General features: G+C 34.8%; 1 protein-coding gene across 1 annotated transcript in view; it reads right to left on the bottom strand.

Annotated features, from left to right (window-relative positions):
- The window catches only part of LOC115444871, a 50605-nt gene extending 34852 nt beyond the window's left edge, over positions 1–15753 (bottom strand). The window contains exons 1-2 of the mRNA XM_030170865.2: positions 15569–15753; positions 14526–14652 (exon numbers count right to left, since the gene is read on the bottom strand). Of these exons, the coding sequence (XP_030026725.2) occupies positions 14526–14584 (59 nt within the window). The 5' untranslated portion in view covers positions 14585–14652; positions 15569–15753. The remainder of the gene's footprint in view (positions 1–14525; positions 14653–15568) is intronic.
- Between the last annotated feature and the right edge of the window lie 890 nt (positions 15754–16643).

The raw sequence follows: 16643 nt of genomic DNA on the forward strand, positions 1-16643 counted from the left end.
AGATTGAAATAACATGCAATATGGCCCGCGTGTGCAGTGGCTTATCATAAAATTTTACGAGCACCGATACGCGTGCATCGGTGTCATTGCCGACTATGCCAAGGCACTGATATTTGATACAATTAATAAAACAAAGCTATTCTTGATACGGTATTGTCGTTCTTGCCATGAACTGTGGATGAATAGGTTTTAGGCTTGATACCGTGATGAGGCAAGAGTTAGTTGGTTTTTAATAACATGTGTGTCGGTTTTTTAATATGTGCTGGTGGTAGGATATATTTTATTTCCGCCCGGATAGCGACTACCGTATACAAGGTGTTAAAACTTGCCATTATGGCTGAAGTATGTGTGTCAGGGATCAGCCTGTGTATATCCGATTCCAACAGGCCGACATAATTGTGTCGAATGCCGAGGAGATCTCTCGTCAGTCGACATTCTATTGGACCCCACTCTACATACCATCAGGTGAAGGCTCACTTCACCGTGCACATATAAAAAAACGCCCGGAATTGCATATTCTAATGGTTGGTAAGGTAATAATTACATTATATTTATTTATTCATTCATTTACTTAGATACCAGCTAAAATACAATATAGGTAATAACTCAGAATGCTCACTAAGTATCAAACTTGCGTCGCTCATCTTGAATTGCTCTATCTATTTAAAAAAACCGCATCAAAATCCGTTGCGTAGTTTTAAAGATTTAAGCATACAAAGGGACATAGGGACAGAGAAAGCGACTTCGTTTTATACTATGTAGTGATACATATTATGTGTATGTTGATGATCATGTAACAACATAGAAACCGGCATAGATAATCATAATACAGCGCAACAACTTACAGTAATCTCAAGTATTTGTAACCCATTTGTAAAACCGTTCGGCCACTAGCCCACAGAGACGTGCTGACTCATCATAAATAAGGAATAACGGGTAATAGAAGCGAGAGTGAATCCGCTCCCATGCTCGATATCGGAGCGTGATTGCGGTCACGCTCTGGATAACAAACCAAGACTAAGGCGATGTGGTAAAAGCACCTTAGGGCCAACGCAACGATGTATTTTGAACAATAGTTTAATGCGGAATATAGTAGATAAGTTGAAATGCAATTGTTTTTCTAACGGAATCGTTTGCAATTTAGTGTGTGATATATTGAAGTGGGCTATGAGCTTTCTTTGGGGTTAAAATTCAATTAGCCGTAAAAGTATAGCAGATATTACATTTCGCATTTTCGTGTAGTTTACGGTAGGCTTTTTTTTAATGTGCTCTCTTTAATATTTGTTTACACGTTTCTGTAGGGGTTCACAAGAGTTTTTAATAAAGAGGTTATAATACAGGGTCATTTTGACATTGCGTTACTAAATGAAACCACGTAATATTCGTATTTACCTCTGCTAACATTGTGAACAAATTATCCATGAATAACAAATCAAAGTTTGAAAGGCAATCATATCTTAGCGACTATCAGTAAATTTTTGAGTAGAGCGCTTTAAAGTTTTAATTTTGATATGAGCTCATAACAATTAAACTTTTTATTTTATAAAGATATAGTCCAATGGTATTAAAATTGTACCTAGACTTCCTAAAACTTAGACCAAATGAAGCAGAAAAAAAATGCGATTCAAAATATTTATATAATTCATTTTCGGTATATTTGTCGCTTAGATATGATTGCCTTTCAAGCATATTTTCGTCAAACTCACGAATATACTTTTTAATAATTTTTTACTTTGTTCGAATATTATGTGTGTACAAGTGTATTTCTGACTTCAAGTTTGATGTTGTCATTCTGACAAATTCTCTTCATGTAGTACTAGTGATCTTAAAGCATGTAAAATTTAAATTGCTTTATATTAATATTATTTTGTTCGAAACTTACCCTTTTTACATCTATGGTTAGAATGACTTATAGTAAAATGTTATTTTCGAGAAGACAATTATATGGTTTCATTTATTAACGCAATATGAAATGACCCTGTATACATAAATAATTATTAATGTTTGCGCTAAAGGTAAGAACTTAAAGTCCTAAGTCTTGCTATGCGAAGCGTGTATTTATTTGACTACAGGAAGCCTAAAACTAAAGGACATAATGATTTCTCATGTTTACGCGGATGTTAGACATTAAAATTAAACTATTTTTCAGACTTCATCGCGGTTTATATGTTTTAATTTTCTCCCATCGTTCGAAGACTGCAGCCTTCATGGTCACGGGGGGGACTGAGGTGTTGTTCATCCGCAAAGTCAAAGTTACAATATCTAGCAACATTTTACAATTATACAATTTACTAAAGGACATTCAACTGGGATTGAATGTGAAAAAATTTACGCCACAACATCCAAGTAACATAACAGAAATAATAAATAACAATATAGAATATACATCTCATTATCTATCATTCTAATGATATAGAGACGAATAAATGAATACAATTTCTAATGAAATCATTGAAAATAATCATAACGCAAACCCTTGATTGTTAAGTATTTGATAAAAACGACAGCTTCATGAGTCAATCAATAACTTTATCATCTATTTAATACAACTAAGGGTCAATGCATAAAGGAAAACAATTTGCAAGAATATTATTGTGTTGCGGCGCAAGTAACCGTGACGCGCGCGGCCTCGTAGGCTGTGCGCTCTTGCTGCCACAACGGAGAAAGTTTTAGCCTAGCAAAATTGAAAAGAGGTGTCACTCTATCACCTCGTCGCAAGAGCATTTTTTTTAATATAATTTTGTAATTACAGCTTCAATATAGTATTATTCGCTAATATGTGACTATGTCATTTGTGTCGGGATCGTTGAAATTATTGATGCTTCAATGTATAAACGAATATACAGATTGTTAAATCTAAGTTCTTGTTAATCTTCGTCAGTGAGTTGGAAATCTAATTTCGATGGTTATAACAAAATGCAATAATTATGGATTCCCTTTAACATAAAATATACAATGTTAGTTAATAAAGGTATTAGATGTCGTGGCTTTTCAAAATTCGGAGGGATATAATCATAGCTTCTTGACTCCACGTAAATTCCGCATTTCACATTTGTTTGCAGCTCTGCTCGCGTGATTTTTTTTTCGAGATGAAAAGTTGCTTATAACACTCGGGAGTAATGTAGCTTCCATTTAATGAAAAAATATTAAAATCGGTTTAGTATTTCTTGAGATTAGCACGTTCAAACTTTTCAGCTTTATAAATTAGTATTGATACGTAAATCCATCACAATTATATTTTCAAATACTCCATTATGTATCCGAACGTTAATTTTATAACTTTTTATTGCTTTGAATGACGAGACGAGCTTGCCATTCTGATGGTAAGCGATACGACCGCCCATAAGCAACAGAAACACCAACCAACACCTTGAAATACAAAGTACTTTTTGGTATTCCACTGCGCTCGCCATCTTGAGAAATGATGTTAAGTCTTATGTCCAGTAATTACAAAAGAAATAGTTGTCGTTAAACTACAAAACATTGCTAATTGTAAAAATGCTACGACATTGTTTTTATTATATGCCGTGTATCCTTCGTTGGAGGTCCTTAAATAAATAAAGAAATATTTATATTAAAACAAAATACGGCGTCATAAATTATATCAATACCAAACGTACTTATTTGCAACCGATTCCATTTACATTGATAACAATAGCAATAATATTTAATATCTAACTTAGCACAATAGCTATTGTCATTATTCGTCATTGCTCCATTGTTCAGTCTTTATTACTTCAATGAATTTAATGTGATAGATACAATTAACGCCTGTGATTGATTGACCGAGCTGTTCTAATTATATGCGTTCCTAGTAACAATAAGGGATATACTGCCGTGGTAAGCTAAAAAGCGATATCTCAAAAAAAAACAAAACCTTGATTTTTATACCGTCAGATAGCTTAAAGAAATACTCATCCAAAGAACTCACCTAAATAACGGTATCTTGTTTAGAACTTGTTCAAAAAAACCTTAAAAATTTTCTCTATCTCATTTTTACATACAAAACTGCAAGTATCTCGAAATATGGTTTCCCTGACATACTGCTCTTGCGCTTAGTACGGCAGTATAGGAGACACTAACAATGCCTAAATATTCTACTAAATGTATTTAATTAATTATTTTTTATTACATTGAATGACGAGACGAACTTGCCTTTTATCTAAGCGATACGATCGCCCAATACTGTAGAAACACCAGCCAACCTTGAATTGCAAAGTATTGTTTGGTATTCCACTGCGGTCGCCGTCTTGAGACATGAAATGTTGTCTTATTATGTCGAGTAGTTACACTAGCTATAATGTCCTTCAACCTAGAACACAATAGTGACTACACACCGCTGCTCGGCGGCAGAAATAGACATTACGGTGGTACCTACATAGGCGGACTATCACTATGAAAGAGCTACCACCAGTAATTCTAAAGTTTATTTTTTTAAAATAATAATAATAATGTATGTAATATATTCATTTTACAGCACATTCTGGTATAATTACTTCTTATATTTATTAAGAAAATAATCTAGGTTTTTTTCTTGCCTGATAGTTTTACTACGACTTAACGATTAAGGATTTTAGTGAATTTCTTACTAAGACCTGTCCAAACAATGCAAGTTACAATATTTTCTCATCTGTTTAGAACATTACAGCGGGCCATTGCATCGCTGTCGCCGTTCCGTCGCCGATACTAACACCGACTTGTGTAAACAAACACTTCCCCTGACAGTCCATCCCCTGAGTTACTCCCTCACCCTCCGGATTTACTAAAATAGATTCGGAGCTTTGATATTCGACATTTTTATTGCTGGTTTTGACAGTTTACGTTGAAATTTGAATTTCGAATGCATTTTACGAACGTTTTGGAAATGATAGGTAACAAAATTAATAGATTTTGAATCAACGTTGATTTTAAGAGAACGTTAAATTTTAAATTTCGAATATGAACGAACATTATTAATCTAGTTAGTTATTGTTTAAAATTAATGCTTGTTTCTTCGAACTTTGTGTTATTAATGTAAGAAAAAGATATAAAAATTTTAAAGTCAGAATTACTTATTGCGATATAATTATTTTGTTAATTAGAAAATAGAATGATTATTTAATGAAAACGTTGATGGCGTCCCACACAAATCTTTTTTGAAATATTAAGTAGAATTTTACCAACCATCTGTTTTAAATGTTATATTCTATTGAACACTTAAATCCCAAGCGAATTACTAATTTCAATTTATTCTTGTATAGCTGTCAGTTCGTTTATTTATATCGCAGCTGCGAAACAGAAATACAATGGGACTCTAATATCGATCGACTGCAATTCAACGTGGGGTTCTTAATCGGTCTGATGTTTATTATTTATCGTGCGTTAACAACAATAACGATTTACTGAGCACGCACATTGATTTTACAACATTTAACACATTTTTTCCTGACTTCAGCCAAATCTAGAGATATACAGTCAGTAGAAAAAATGTGTTACTGACGAATAAACTCGTCTCGTCATTTACTTTTAAAACTGAAGGACGAGATCAGTAAGACGGTCGCTTAATTAATACGATCGCCCATAATGATATACGCTAGGAACCTAAGACTTAATATATAGTCTCATAATCTCTAGAAGTTACACAAACTTCAAAGTCCTTTAAAGGAAGTCCTTGTGCAAATTTGCTTACTCCAAATTCGTTCTTAAGGTTAGACTGACTGATGTGGTACGCGAATACCTCTAAACTAGACCCTAAAGATAGCGCAGTAATTTAATATCATCTTTTACTAAAAGTAAATCAGTAGCGAAGGGTGGAATTTTCCGAAAGAGATCCCGACACGAAATATAGGTTCAAATATGTATAAAAGCGGTCTGCAAATCATTCTAATGATTAACATAAATTAGAAAAGGGAAGCCGGTAGGAATCGGGTTATATGATCGCTTCGCCACTGAAGCAAATGCTAAGGTCATTGTCAAATCAGTAATTAGATATTACATAAATTACGAAAGGGAAGCCGGTAGGAATTGAGTTATGTAAACGCTTCGCCGCTGAAGTAAATGCTAAGGTCATTGTCAAATCAGATCCCTAGTTCAGTAACCCCTATAGAACAGCAGGCGTACGATCGATATTGTCTCACCCACCCCTCACATCTGCTGCCGTCATTATATTGTGTAAATAAATACGATTGTTACTGAATAAATGATCACGTGTATTTAACGGATGAACAAGGTGAGTGGAATCATCTGCATGATGAGCTGTTATAAGTATACGAATGAGGAATTTAAAATTTCATATAATATTAAAACCGTCGTTGTATTGGAATGCGAGAGTATTCCGCCTTCGCATCCACTGCTGCTACTCCTGTAAGCTGGGATTTTATGGCACACATTATGACACCGAGCGGTGAAGCTCGCTGAGTCTCGAGGAACACTAATTATTGTTAACCCGCAATGAAATTAATAGGATAGGGAGTTGTAATTTTTTTCCACTTCCCTTCATAGCAAAGTGGAAGTCTAAATTATGACCAACAAAAGGAATTCTTTTACATTTTAATCATAGACATTTTTACTACTAGAAAAGCTAGATGTAAAGCACCACGGATAAAATTGAAAGGGTCCTATCATTTGCGCTGTTGTCTTGGAGTAAGGATAAGGGATTAAAAAGGAGGGGAACTTGAAACACGTTATAACAAATGGAACGCAAAAGCAAGTAACTACAAGTTCAGTTATCGTGGTACCTCCATGGCCAATGTGGTTCAGGTTGTGAAAGATAGTATACTTATCTATACTCCAGGGGCAAGGGTCCAATATCCTGATTCCTACCGGCTTTCCTTCCGTAATTCATGCAAAATCTAATTATCATTACAATGATTAATTTATGTATATATCTAGTACCTATAGTTGTATCGGATTCCCTTTAAGAAAATATCACCCTTCGCAACTGCTGTAAAGTCGAATTTACACAAGACTATTTCATCTATGCTAAGCAAAGTACGTTTGTAGAAGTTATATAATATTTTAAATGCATCTATTAATAATATTTTGACAACTATAAATACCTGTTAAAAAAGCCCTCTTTCAAACATAAACGTCCTAAGATATACATATACCTATAATAAAAAGATAACTGCCCAAAACACAGGAAACCGTCAAAAAAGTTCTTAAAACAGATAACATATGAATGTTAAGTCCGGAAACTGAGGAAGTCCCGTCTAGATGGAGTTCCACGGGCGTGTCTCGGTCTTATCGAGGCACGTGTCTATCTATATTTGCTTTGGGAGGTTGACGACTGATTACGCCGAGGATGAAGCACTAGGGACTTTACTTCGTAGTGTGGTGAAACAGTAAAGTAACCTAACCAATAAGTAAGTCCTTTTAGGTTTAAAAAAATTGCACTCAGCGAATTTTATAAAATAAAATAATAGAAGATAGAAATACGTTTTAGAAGGTTGAGAAGGTTGTGGTTAAAAGCGGTGGTTTAAAGATATTGTTTAAAATGGCCAATTTATTATTAAAATTATTTATTTACATTTTTAGGGCGAATATTCCGGCCATACGAGCAATTTAAAACATGAAACACCTAGAATCTTCTACATTAAAATGGACTCTTATTTCAAGATTGCAAGGAAACCAATTTCGGTCGCATTTTATCAAAATTAGTTCTCAAAATATTACATTTGTTCTATGCATAATTAAAACACAAAAATGTGCTGTACCGAACTCTCTATGTGAGTTTTTTGATACACGTGGAGTATGTGCATCCTTTTCCGGGCCACACGCCGTTGTTAATCTCAACCCCACGCTGTCAAAATAGTTGACTATGACATGACAGTCGGCTTAAACTTTGTTAAGACGATTAATTCCAATGTCATATGGTATCAGGGAGTCGAAGAGTCTAGTTCCATCTCACCTTGCTACCTTTTTATGCAGTAAACCAACAAAATACAATAATACTGACTGAATAAGTTAAAATTAAAAATATATAAACAATAATAATATCATCCTTGTTTGATATGCTGTCCCATTGCGGGGCACGGGTCTCCTCTACTACTTAGAGGGATTAGGCCTTAGTCCACCACGCTGGCCTAGTGCGGATTGGTAGACTTCACAAAACCTCAAAATTCCTATTGAGAACTTCTTAGGTGTGCAATTTTCCTCACGATATTTTCCTTCACCGTTAAAGCAAGCGATAATTTACGAAGAATACACACATAATTTTAGAAAAGTCAGAGGTGTGTGCTCTTGTAATTTGAACCTGCGGACACTCGTCTTGGCAGTCCGTTCCACACCCAACTAGGCTATCACCGCTTAAATTAGAAATGTTCGTTTTATTTTATTCAAAAGGAACAGAAAACAGTTACACATTAAATAAGTAAATAAATTATTTATTTCTGTTATCCTTCTATTAATAATTCAATATTATCACTCACAAACACCTTGTCCTTGGACGGGAATGTATGCAAGGTGTGAATGCCAGCTCTATGTGCAAACTATCCCAACGAAACTACTATGTAAATAGTGTTATGTGTTTCTAATCAGCTGTTATTTAAACCGTTTCTTTCTACATACACATAAATACAACAAAAAAAAAGTATAAAAAAAATAAAACACACACAGTTAACAATAACAGGCACACAACGGATTCCTTGCATGATGTGTGGTAGAAGGGATACCAGCTCAGTATACGCTGTAAAACAGCACTGATTTTTACCTGAACCCCAATATTATCATAGCACAACAAATCTTTTTGAGCGTGCGATCAGCTAGCATACAAAGAGATTCTACATATTTTGGAAATAGTCCAACATTAATAAGTATGGGTACAATAGATAATAACATACAGAACACGTATTTACATGACATTGAACGACGCGCTGCTTCACTTAAATAATGAAGATCAAATGAAACAATAATTTACCTATCAATCATCTATAAATTAAAATAATTTAGGATTAGATAAATTTATTTAAGAAATATTTTAAATTAACTATCAAAGTAAGACCACGAATGAGGTTTAAAAAAAAAGCAAAAATAGTTAAAACATACCGTATATATATTATTGTTTTCACTGCACAAATTCACTTACTCAAAACATATGTAAACAAATACTTTGAACACAACAAAACAACTGTCAAAGGATATAATCCAGTAAATTAGAGTAGGTTTGTTCAGGAAGGCTGCTTTATGCTTTAAAAGAGAAGGGGATGTTTGTAACAGAGGATGTTTTATACGACTGTTGTTATAAATGCAACACGCATGCGCAACTTAGCGCCTGCGCGGTCAAAGCCAGACGATAGTCTCGACACATTTAATGATTGTTAAATCCCACCGAGCGTGGTGGACTAAGGCCTACTCCTCTCAGTTAAGGAGCCCCGTGCCCAGCAGTGGACAGCATGTCGCATAAGACTATTTTCAATACAGGACTGCTATTATTAAATGTTACCTATTATGATATAATATATCGACATATATGTTGATTGTGAATGTAGTAAAATAAAAAAAATTAGGCATATGTTTTTATTGTTATTATTCAGTCATAAATAAATACTAAAAACTTAGTAAAAGCGAATGTAATCAATAAATTATACCACAAGTAATAGACAGTGACACCTAGACCTGGGGGCATATTCTCGCGATGTAGACATTTATATCTAATAGACTTGTCGATATTATATAACGGGTGTCATATAAAAACCAATTTTCTTACGCGTCGAAATAATTTTCTGCAATCCATAATAATTTATGGATATGTAGTTAATCGCACACAAGTCATTACTACTATTTATTGTTCTTAATCAATTTAAAAAAAATCAAGTTCTTAATTCGATCTAGTTTTTTATGTTTGTTAGCTCAGAACTTAGATATTACCCGACTTGAAAAATCTTTTTTCATTTGAAAGATTTTGATTTGATACTTCCAGATTGATGCCGTATATTTTTTTTTTCAAAATCGGCTCAGTAGTTTCGTTTTTACACTAAAATAACTGGTATAAGTAAGTCGTCCAAGTAAGCGAAATTTTGCTTTCCTGTGATATTTTCATGTGACCAATTAGTTTTATTAATAATATTAGATGGTCATTCGTAAGATGTGAACTTAAAAGATGCTGAATGGATTTAGCTAGAAAAATAGTATACCATATTTTGGATTAACTTTAAAATTAAACTACTTTGCGGATTTTATCGCGGTTTTTGTATTTAAATTTTGTCCCGATATTTCGAAAGTTGTCGAAGACTTTGCAGCCTTCGTGGTCACGGGGCGGACTAAGATGTTGGTCATCCGCAAAGTCAAAGTTACAATATCTACCTACATTTTACAATTATATAACAAATCTGGCAGTCGGTCTTTTGGTTTCCGATTTAGTTAAATGTAGAACTGGAACCCAGGCTAGTGCAAGCTTCCAACCATGTCCTCTATTGAAAATCGGATGTTTTTTATTTCAATAGCCTCGCGAATCATCCTACACAGTACTCGGTGTTCTTCTACAATAGATTAACTTGTAATCTAAATTTTATCACAGTATGACTATTACTCCGGCAGAGGTTTTTTACTCGGTCGACATCGCAAGCAACTATTAGAAACAAATGTCTACTCCGCGAGAATATCCCACCGACCACTTTCAAGGGCCGGACCGTTTATCAATGTCACGCAAACGACCTTTTATCTAATCATTTAGTGTGCAGACGCATCGTCTATTCATTCCACATTTTACTTTGTTAGGAAACTTAATTAATTAATCTTATTTAGTACTAATAGTAGTACTTATTAAAAAGTAAATGACAAGTGATCAGATATGAGGTGGATGGGCAGAATTGATGACAAAGGAAATCCGTAGGCGATTGACTTTAGTATCCGCTCGTGCAAAAAAAGGCTATCCGTTTCCCGACACTATTATTTAATGCATTTTTAAATGAAATATTACTTTAAAAAGCTTATCGCGGTTAAATATATGGATTCGAAAGAAAGTAATGGTGATTATAATTGGATGTAGTAATAATTGACAAAGATGTTCGCGGTCAAATATTTGGATTCAGAAGTTATGAATCTCTTCTTAACTTTAATTTTAGGTGTACATATCTGATAATATATTGAATTATGACAATCTGTCATAAGATATAAGAAATCGTAATTAGTGGGTAATTAATATGTAAGCTGTAGGCGTTTCTTTAAATAAATAAATAAAAAATATAGTTTTGATCTCTAAATTCTCACGAAAGAAATCGTGGACATTTTTTTTCGCTATTTAATAAACTAGCAACTATCAATTTCAGTAGTGTAGTATTCTTAAAGCCAACAGATCTCTATCTTCAGAATAATTTTAATATCACAATGCTAAGAAAACACTATGCAATCATACATAACTATAGAACACGCAATATGTTTATGAAGTGCACTGATAAGTTTCGTAATATATTTACATTACATAGTTAATTATTTCCTTGTATGCAACGCTTATCTGGCAACAAATATGCATTATCTACCAGCTTACATGATATGAAAGAGGGAACTATTTTCGTATGAATTTTTATATCTGGCACGAAAAAGGGACTTAGGTACAAGTGAAAGAGTTCAAAATGCAAAAAAGGTATCATAATTGTTTGGAAAAACAGCAATTTCCATACATATTTTCATTTGTACAGACTTTTTTTTATACACAGAGGAAATTTTTTTTTTTAACCCACGACGGGAAAAGGTAGGTGGTATATATTTTAGGTGTATCTGTGTGTCTGTCTGTAGCACCGTAACTCCCAAACGAATGGACCGCCAAAGAAGTATTTTCATCCTCCTGGTGTGGGTTCAGTTCCCGACGCGGCGACGTTTGGATAAAAATATTACTAGGTACTTCTAATATACTTAAGGGATAAACAAATATGTTTTATTTTTTAGAAAGGTAAAATTTTCCGACAGGGAGCCCAACACGACATATAAGTACTAATATGCACGTCATATAATGCGGTTTGCAAATCGTTCCAATAATTTGATTCTACATAAAGAGAAGCCGGTAGTAATCGGGTTATATGGACCCTTCTCTACTACTCAACATTGCATATTCTAAAGCATTGGATAACAGTGATTTTTGTTACTATCTTCCGCTTATACAGCGACATAGCTTAGTATCTTGTCGACTGGTTCGGATCCAAAAAAAAACAATTTGAAAAATTTTAACAAACAAAAAATATATTTCAACAAATAAAAGTCACCCGCTCTCCCTAAAACCACTACTACTATAAAAAAAATGAAAGGTTTTATTTACACATTTTGACCCCCCACTATCAAAGTATTCCCAACAATGCTGCACCACTAAACTCATATAATTCTCCAAACTTCCAACACATACTTTCCAACAAAACTAAACTCAAACATGAAACCACTCACGCATAGCGATATGCATAAATGTAATAATGGGCAAGGCCGTGAGTTCATAAACACAAGAAGGCAGACCGCATGCTCGCGACTAGCTACTAAAGACTTCTATTAAAACCTGAATTTTGGGTGAAACGTTTAAAAACTTTGTAATTTTTCTTACGTTAGTGCATAAATAGTTGTTTAAAAAAAATATAGTTGTACCAAACAGACAAGAAAACAAAGTAAAAAGGATCTACAGATTTTATAATTTATTCACATTATACCATTTTCAACATTTATTTCTTATGTTAATTTTATACATTAACTCTAGAACTTTTTTATACGTACAGGTACAACACTTAAATATCTTTTTATAGATTACATAATACATCCCATAATATATCAAAACTAAAATAATTTTGTACAATTAATGTTTTATAGTTGTTGTAGTATACTCCAGACCAAATATATTAAATAACGAAAAACGAAGCATCTTTCTACGCTAGAGTATACTTTTTTTCTGCGCAATGCCGCCTAACGCGTTGTATTAAATTGCGCGGAGACACTCTCAAATATCCCCACTCTCCAAAGACACCTTTCGCGTCTACGGCAAAATGAGGTCATTCACGCTGCCGTCCGTCCTTAAGCCAGGAGTATACCTACCTGATCGTACGTCGTCTCCGAATCACGACTAAAAGTCGGAAGTCTACACTCTGTAGCGAGCCTAAAACTAGTCATACGTCCGTGCACTTGCAGCGACCTTCGCAGCGATAAGGAGCGGTTACGTCTCTGCACGAAACAACCATTTCGCACGTTTTGCGAAAGTTATATAATCATTCAGTTTGTTATGTTCATGTTTGTAGTGTCCATACAACCCGATTCCTACCGGCTTCCCTTTTAGGTTTACTTACGTTTATCTGAATTATTGTTTTCTGTTAAATTGGCCGCGGTGTGTTAACCAAGGCATTTTTTGCCTCGGGTTAGCTTTTCAAAAAATTTCACCCTGCGCATCTGGTTCATAGTTTATTCATAAAATTTTATTGAAACGTTTTCGTTCATATTATCTAACTTTTGTTCGCGGCTCTGCCCAGACGGTTTCCGGCTTAGTCTGAGTTACTCATTCAATGGAATCAGTTAGAGCGTTAGATATCATTATTAATAGAGAAACATGGTTAAGACAGATTGGTGCTCTGTGACTCGCGTAGCCTCACCGCTCGGTAGCATATATATTTTTTATTGCAATTGATTATGAAACGAGGATTATAGTAAGCGATACGACAACCCATAAACAGTAGCAAGGCCATATAGAAGTTATAATGACTTGATTATCTCGGTGGTGAGTAATTATTAATGTACATGATATGAGTGCAATTACTGCGCTGAGGACCTGGGTTCGAATCCCGGGTCGGGCCTAAATAAATGTGACTGGGTTTTTCTATCTTAAAAATATTATGTCACAGCTCGGCGTCAGGAAGTTGGCGGTGTGATACCCCCGTGCCTCGTAAAGTACGTAAAACCGTTGGTTCTGCGCCTGATCTCTCTCCGGTTATGTCGAATTGCCGTCTCACTAAACTATGAAAGTGAAGGAACAGAGAGTGCACCTGTGTACTGCGCACACACTTGTACACTGTAATATCTTCTACGTACCTGGTTGGTCTTCGTTGAGATTAGCCGCCGCCGCTGAAGTCGGCTAGGAAGACAGTATCAATACTTACAAATTACTACGTGGCACCCCACTGCGCTCATCACGCTTGCACTTAAGATGAAGCCTCGCCAGCAATTACGCTGGCTACAAACTCCTTCAAACCAGAACACAGCAATGCAAGCACACTATTGCTTGGCGCTAGACATGGACATTCCACAGTGAAATGTGTGCAACTGCCGTTTCTGGCTTGGAGTTGCAATAGTCTTGGAACTACTAAATCTAAATGAGCATTAAAAATAGTTCTAGTGGTAGTAGAATATATTTTATATCCGTCCGGATAGCGGCCTTCGTACACAAGGTGTTAAAACCCGCTACAGTGGCCCATGTAAGTACGCCGCGTTCCGCGATCAACCTATGCATATTTGATGTCATCAGGCTGTCATAATTGTGTCAACTGCCGTGGGGTAATCAGCTCTTGTCAGTCAACCCATTGGACCCCACTCCGCTTACCATCAGGTGCAATGGTATCACTGCATTGCAAGTATAAAAAAGTAGTTACCTGTCGTTGACGGCGTCGCCATTATGTTCAATTCCGTTGTGCGAATCTTGTTGTTGCATTGTGGATTCTTTGTAAAGTAGATGACCCGTAACTTAATTGAGGTAGTTGGTAACAGCGCACTGGAAAACTATGAAATTTATAAGTTAGTTTTTGTCTAAAAAAATATTTTATAACATTGTATTAAAATTATATTTGTAGATACATTTGAATTAAAGTTTCGTTATAGTTTCATCTTTTTATTACACTGAAAGGAATAAGTCTGAGTCCACCACGATGGCCTAGTGCAGATTGGTAGACTTCACACTCCCTCGAAAATTCCTAATAGAGAATTTCTCAAGTATGCAGGTTTCCTCACGATATTTTCCTTCACCGTTAAAGAATGTCTTTCGTATAATATTCAATAAAGAGATGGTTGGACTAAACATGAGGTGTAAAGGATAACCTGTAACTCTATACAAAACTTCACATGCTCTCTGGCTCTCACGGGGCGCCATCTTGTCGAGTGTCTTAGCCCGATCCGTTATAAACATTCGCAATTCGTTTTTCTAGATACACATTTCCACTAGATTTGTATTATTGCAATTCGTATTGACAAAATGACACTAATGGCGGACCAGATGCAGTGCGAAATCAAGTTCACTATTAAGGTTAAGGCCCTGTCTAGAAACAAGTAACAAGTACCGGTTTGACAATTCAGTTTCTGCACGTGCTTGCTCCCACCATTTCTCCAATATCATTCGACTTACACATTGGACAACAAATTATAATCTGTATCTCAAGTTAATTGCTATAATTCCAATTTTAAAAATCCTAATTGAATACTACCAAACTACACGATACGTCTATACAGCCGTCTGAAGGGTCGTAGACTTCTGATTTTCTATATTTTCATTGAACGGGTCACTGTATTCTTGATATTTCCTACTGCAATAATACAAGTACTTTTACAATAACCTATTCCTTGACACTGACCCTCACGTTGCGTGAGAATGCCACGCGATAGCCAAAAAACCTAATCATATTAAGATTTTGTTCTCACTTACCTTCAAATATTTCCAAATAATCTTTCACTTGTCTGTCCTTGTCTTTCTTTTAATGTCACTATTTTAATGTAATTTTAATACAATTTTCTATAAACAAGTTTGAATTAAACTGTGCCGCGAATGTGAAATATGCTGCTATCTCGACGTTATTGGATTCAATACTGAAGGCAATGCAGCTCTGCATAGATGCGCTAGGTAACCAACAGTGTTACCTGTTATAACTAAGTTATTCAAGTTGTACTTAAGTTAAAACTTTCATTATTTTCGGATGGAATCGAATATGCATAATTTTTTATGAGACTTCTACAAATAGGCTATTATACTTACATTTTAATTACAATTCTGTTTTTGCAAGATTTTTTTGAATGATGCATTAACAAACCACGGACAATAACCTCAGATATAAAGCTTTCTTCTCACTCTAAAGAGATTGCACCGCTGAAGCGACGTAAAGGCGTTCTTACGCATATACACTGGAACACTACTTTCACTACAATTTTCCGATTGTGGCTCCATGTCTGACAAACGATGATTTTGCATATTTCAGCCTATGTCAAAGTAGGAAAAGTCACGATGAAATATGTTTGAATATACGTTTAAAGTTCAAATTAGAAGTCAAGATGACTCTAACTTCACGTTAACTACAGAACAACACAAGAAACACAACACAGAAAAATATATAAATAAATAAATAATAATGACAAGCATATTAACACCACCCAAGCATATCCTAGATTGTAAATTATTACCTATAAGTAATTGCATGCTTTACAAATTTGCCAATGGCAGAATATTGGTAATAACGATGCGGTCAATAACAACAAATTGAAATTGCACCCTTTTAATAATGATGCAAAACGATACGATAGACTATTTAACGTTTCATAGATTTATTTAAACGTTATTTTGTGAACTTCAGATGTTGTAAATGTTTTTATTATGAACACATAGCAGTCTAATTAGGGTAATTAGGGGTAGCATTCTTATTTACTTGTCTCGCATTTTTATTTGATTTCAGTGGCGAAGGGACCATATAATCCAATTCCTATTGGCTAACCTTTCGTTGTTTATGTAA

The sequence above is a fragment of the Manduca sexta genome, chromosome 7 (assembly GCF_014839805.1).
Source record: "Manduca sexta isolate Smith_Timp_Sample1 chromosome 7, JHU_Msex_v1.0, whole genome shotgun sequence".
In the NCBI taxonomy this organism is placed as follows: Eukaryota; Metazoa; Arthropoda; class Insecta; order Lepidoptera; family Sphingidae; genus Manduca; species Manduca sexta.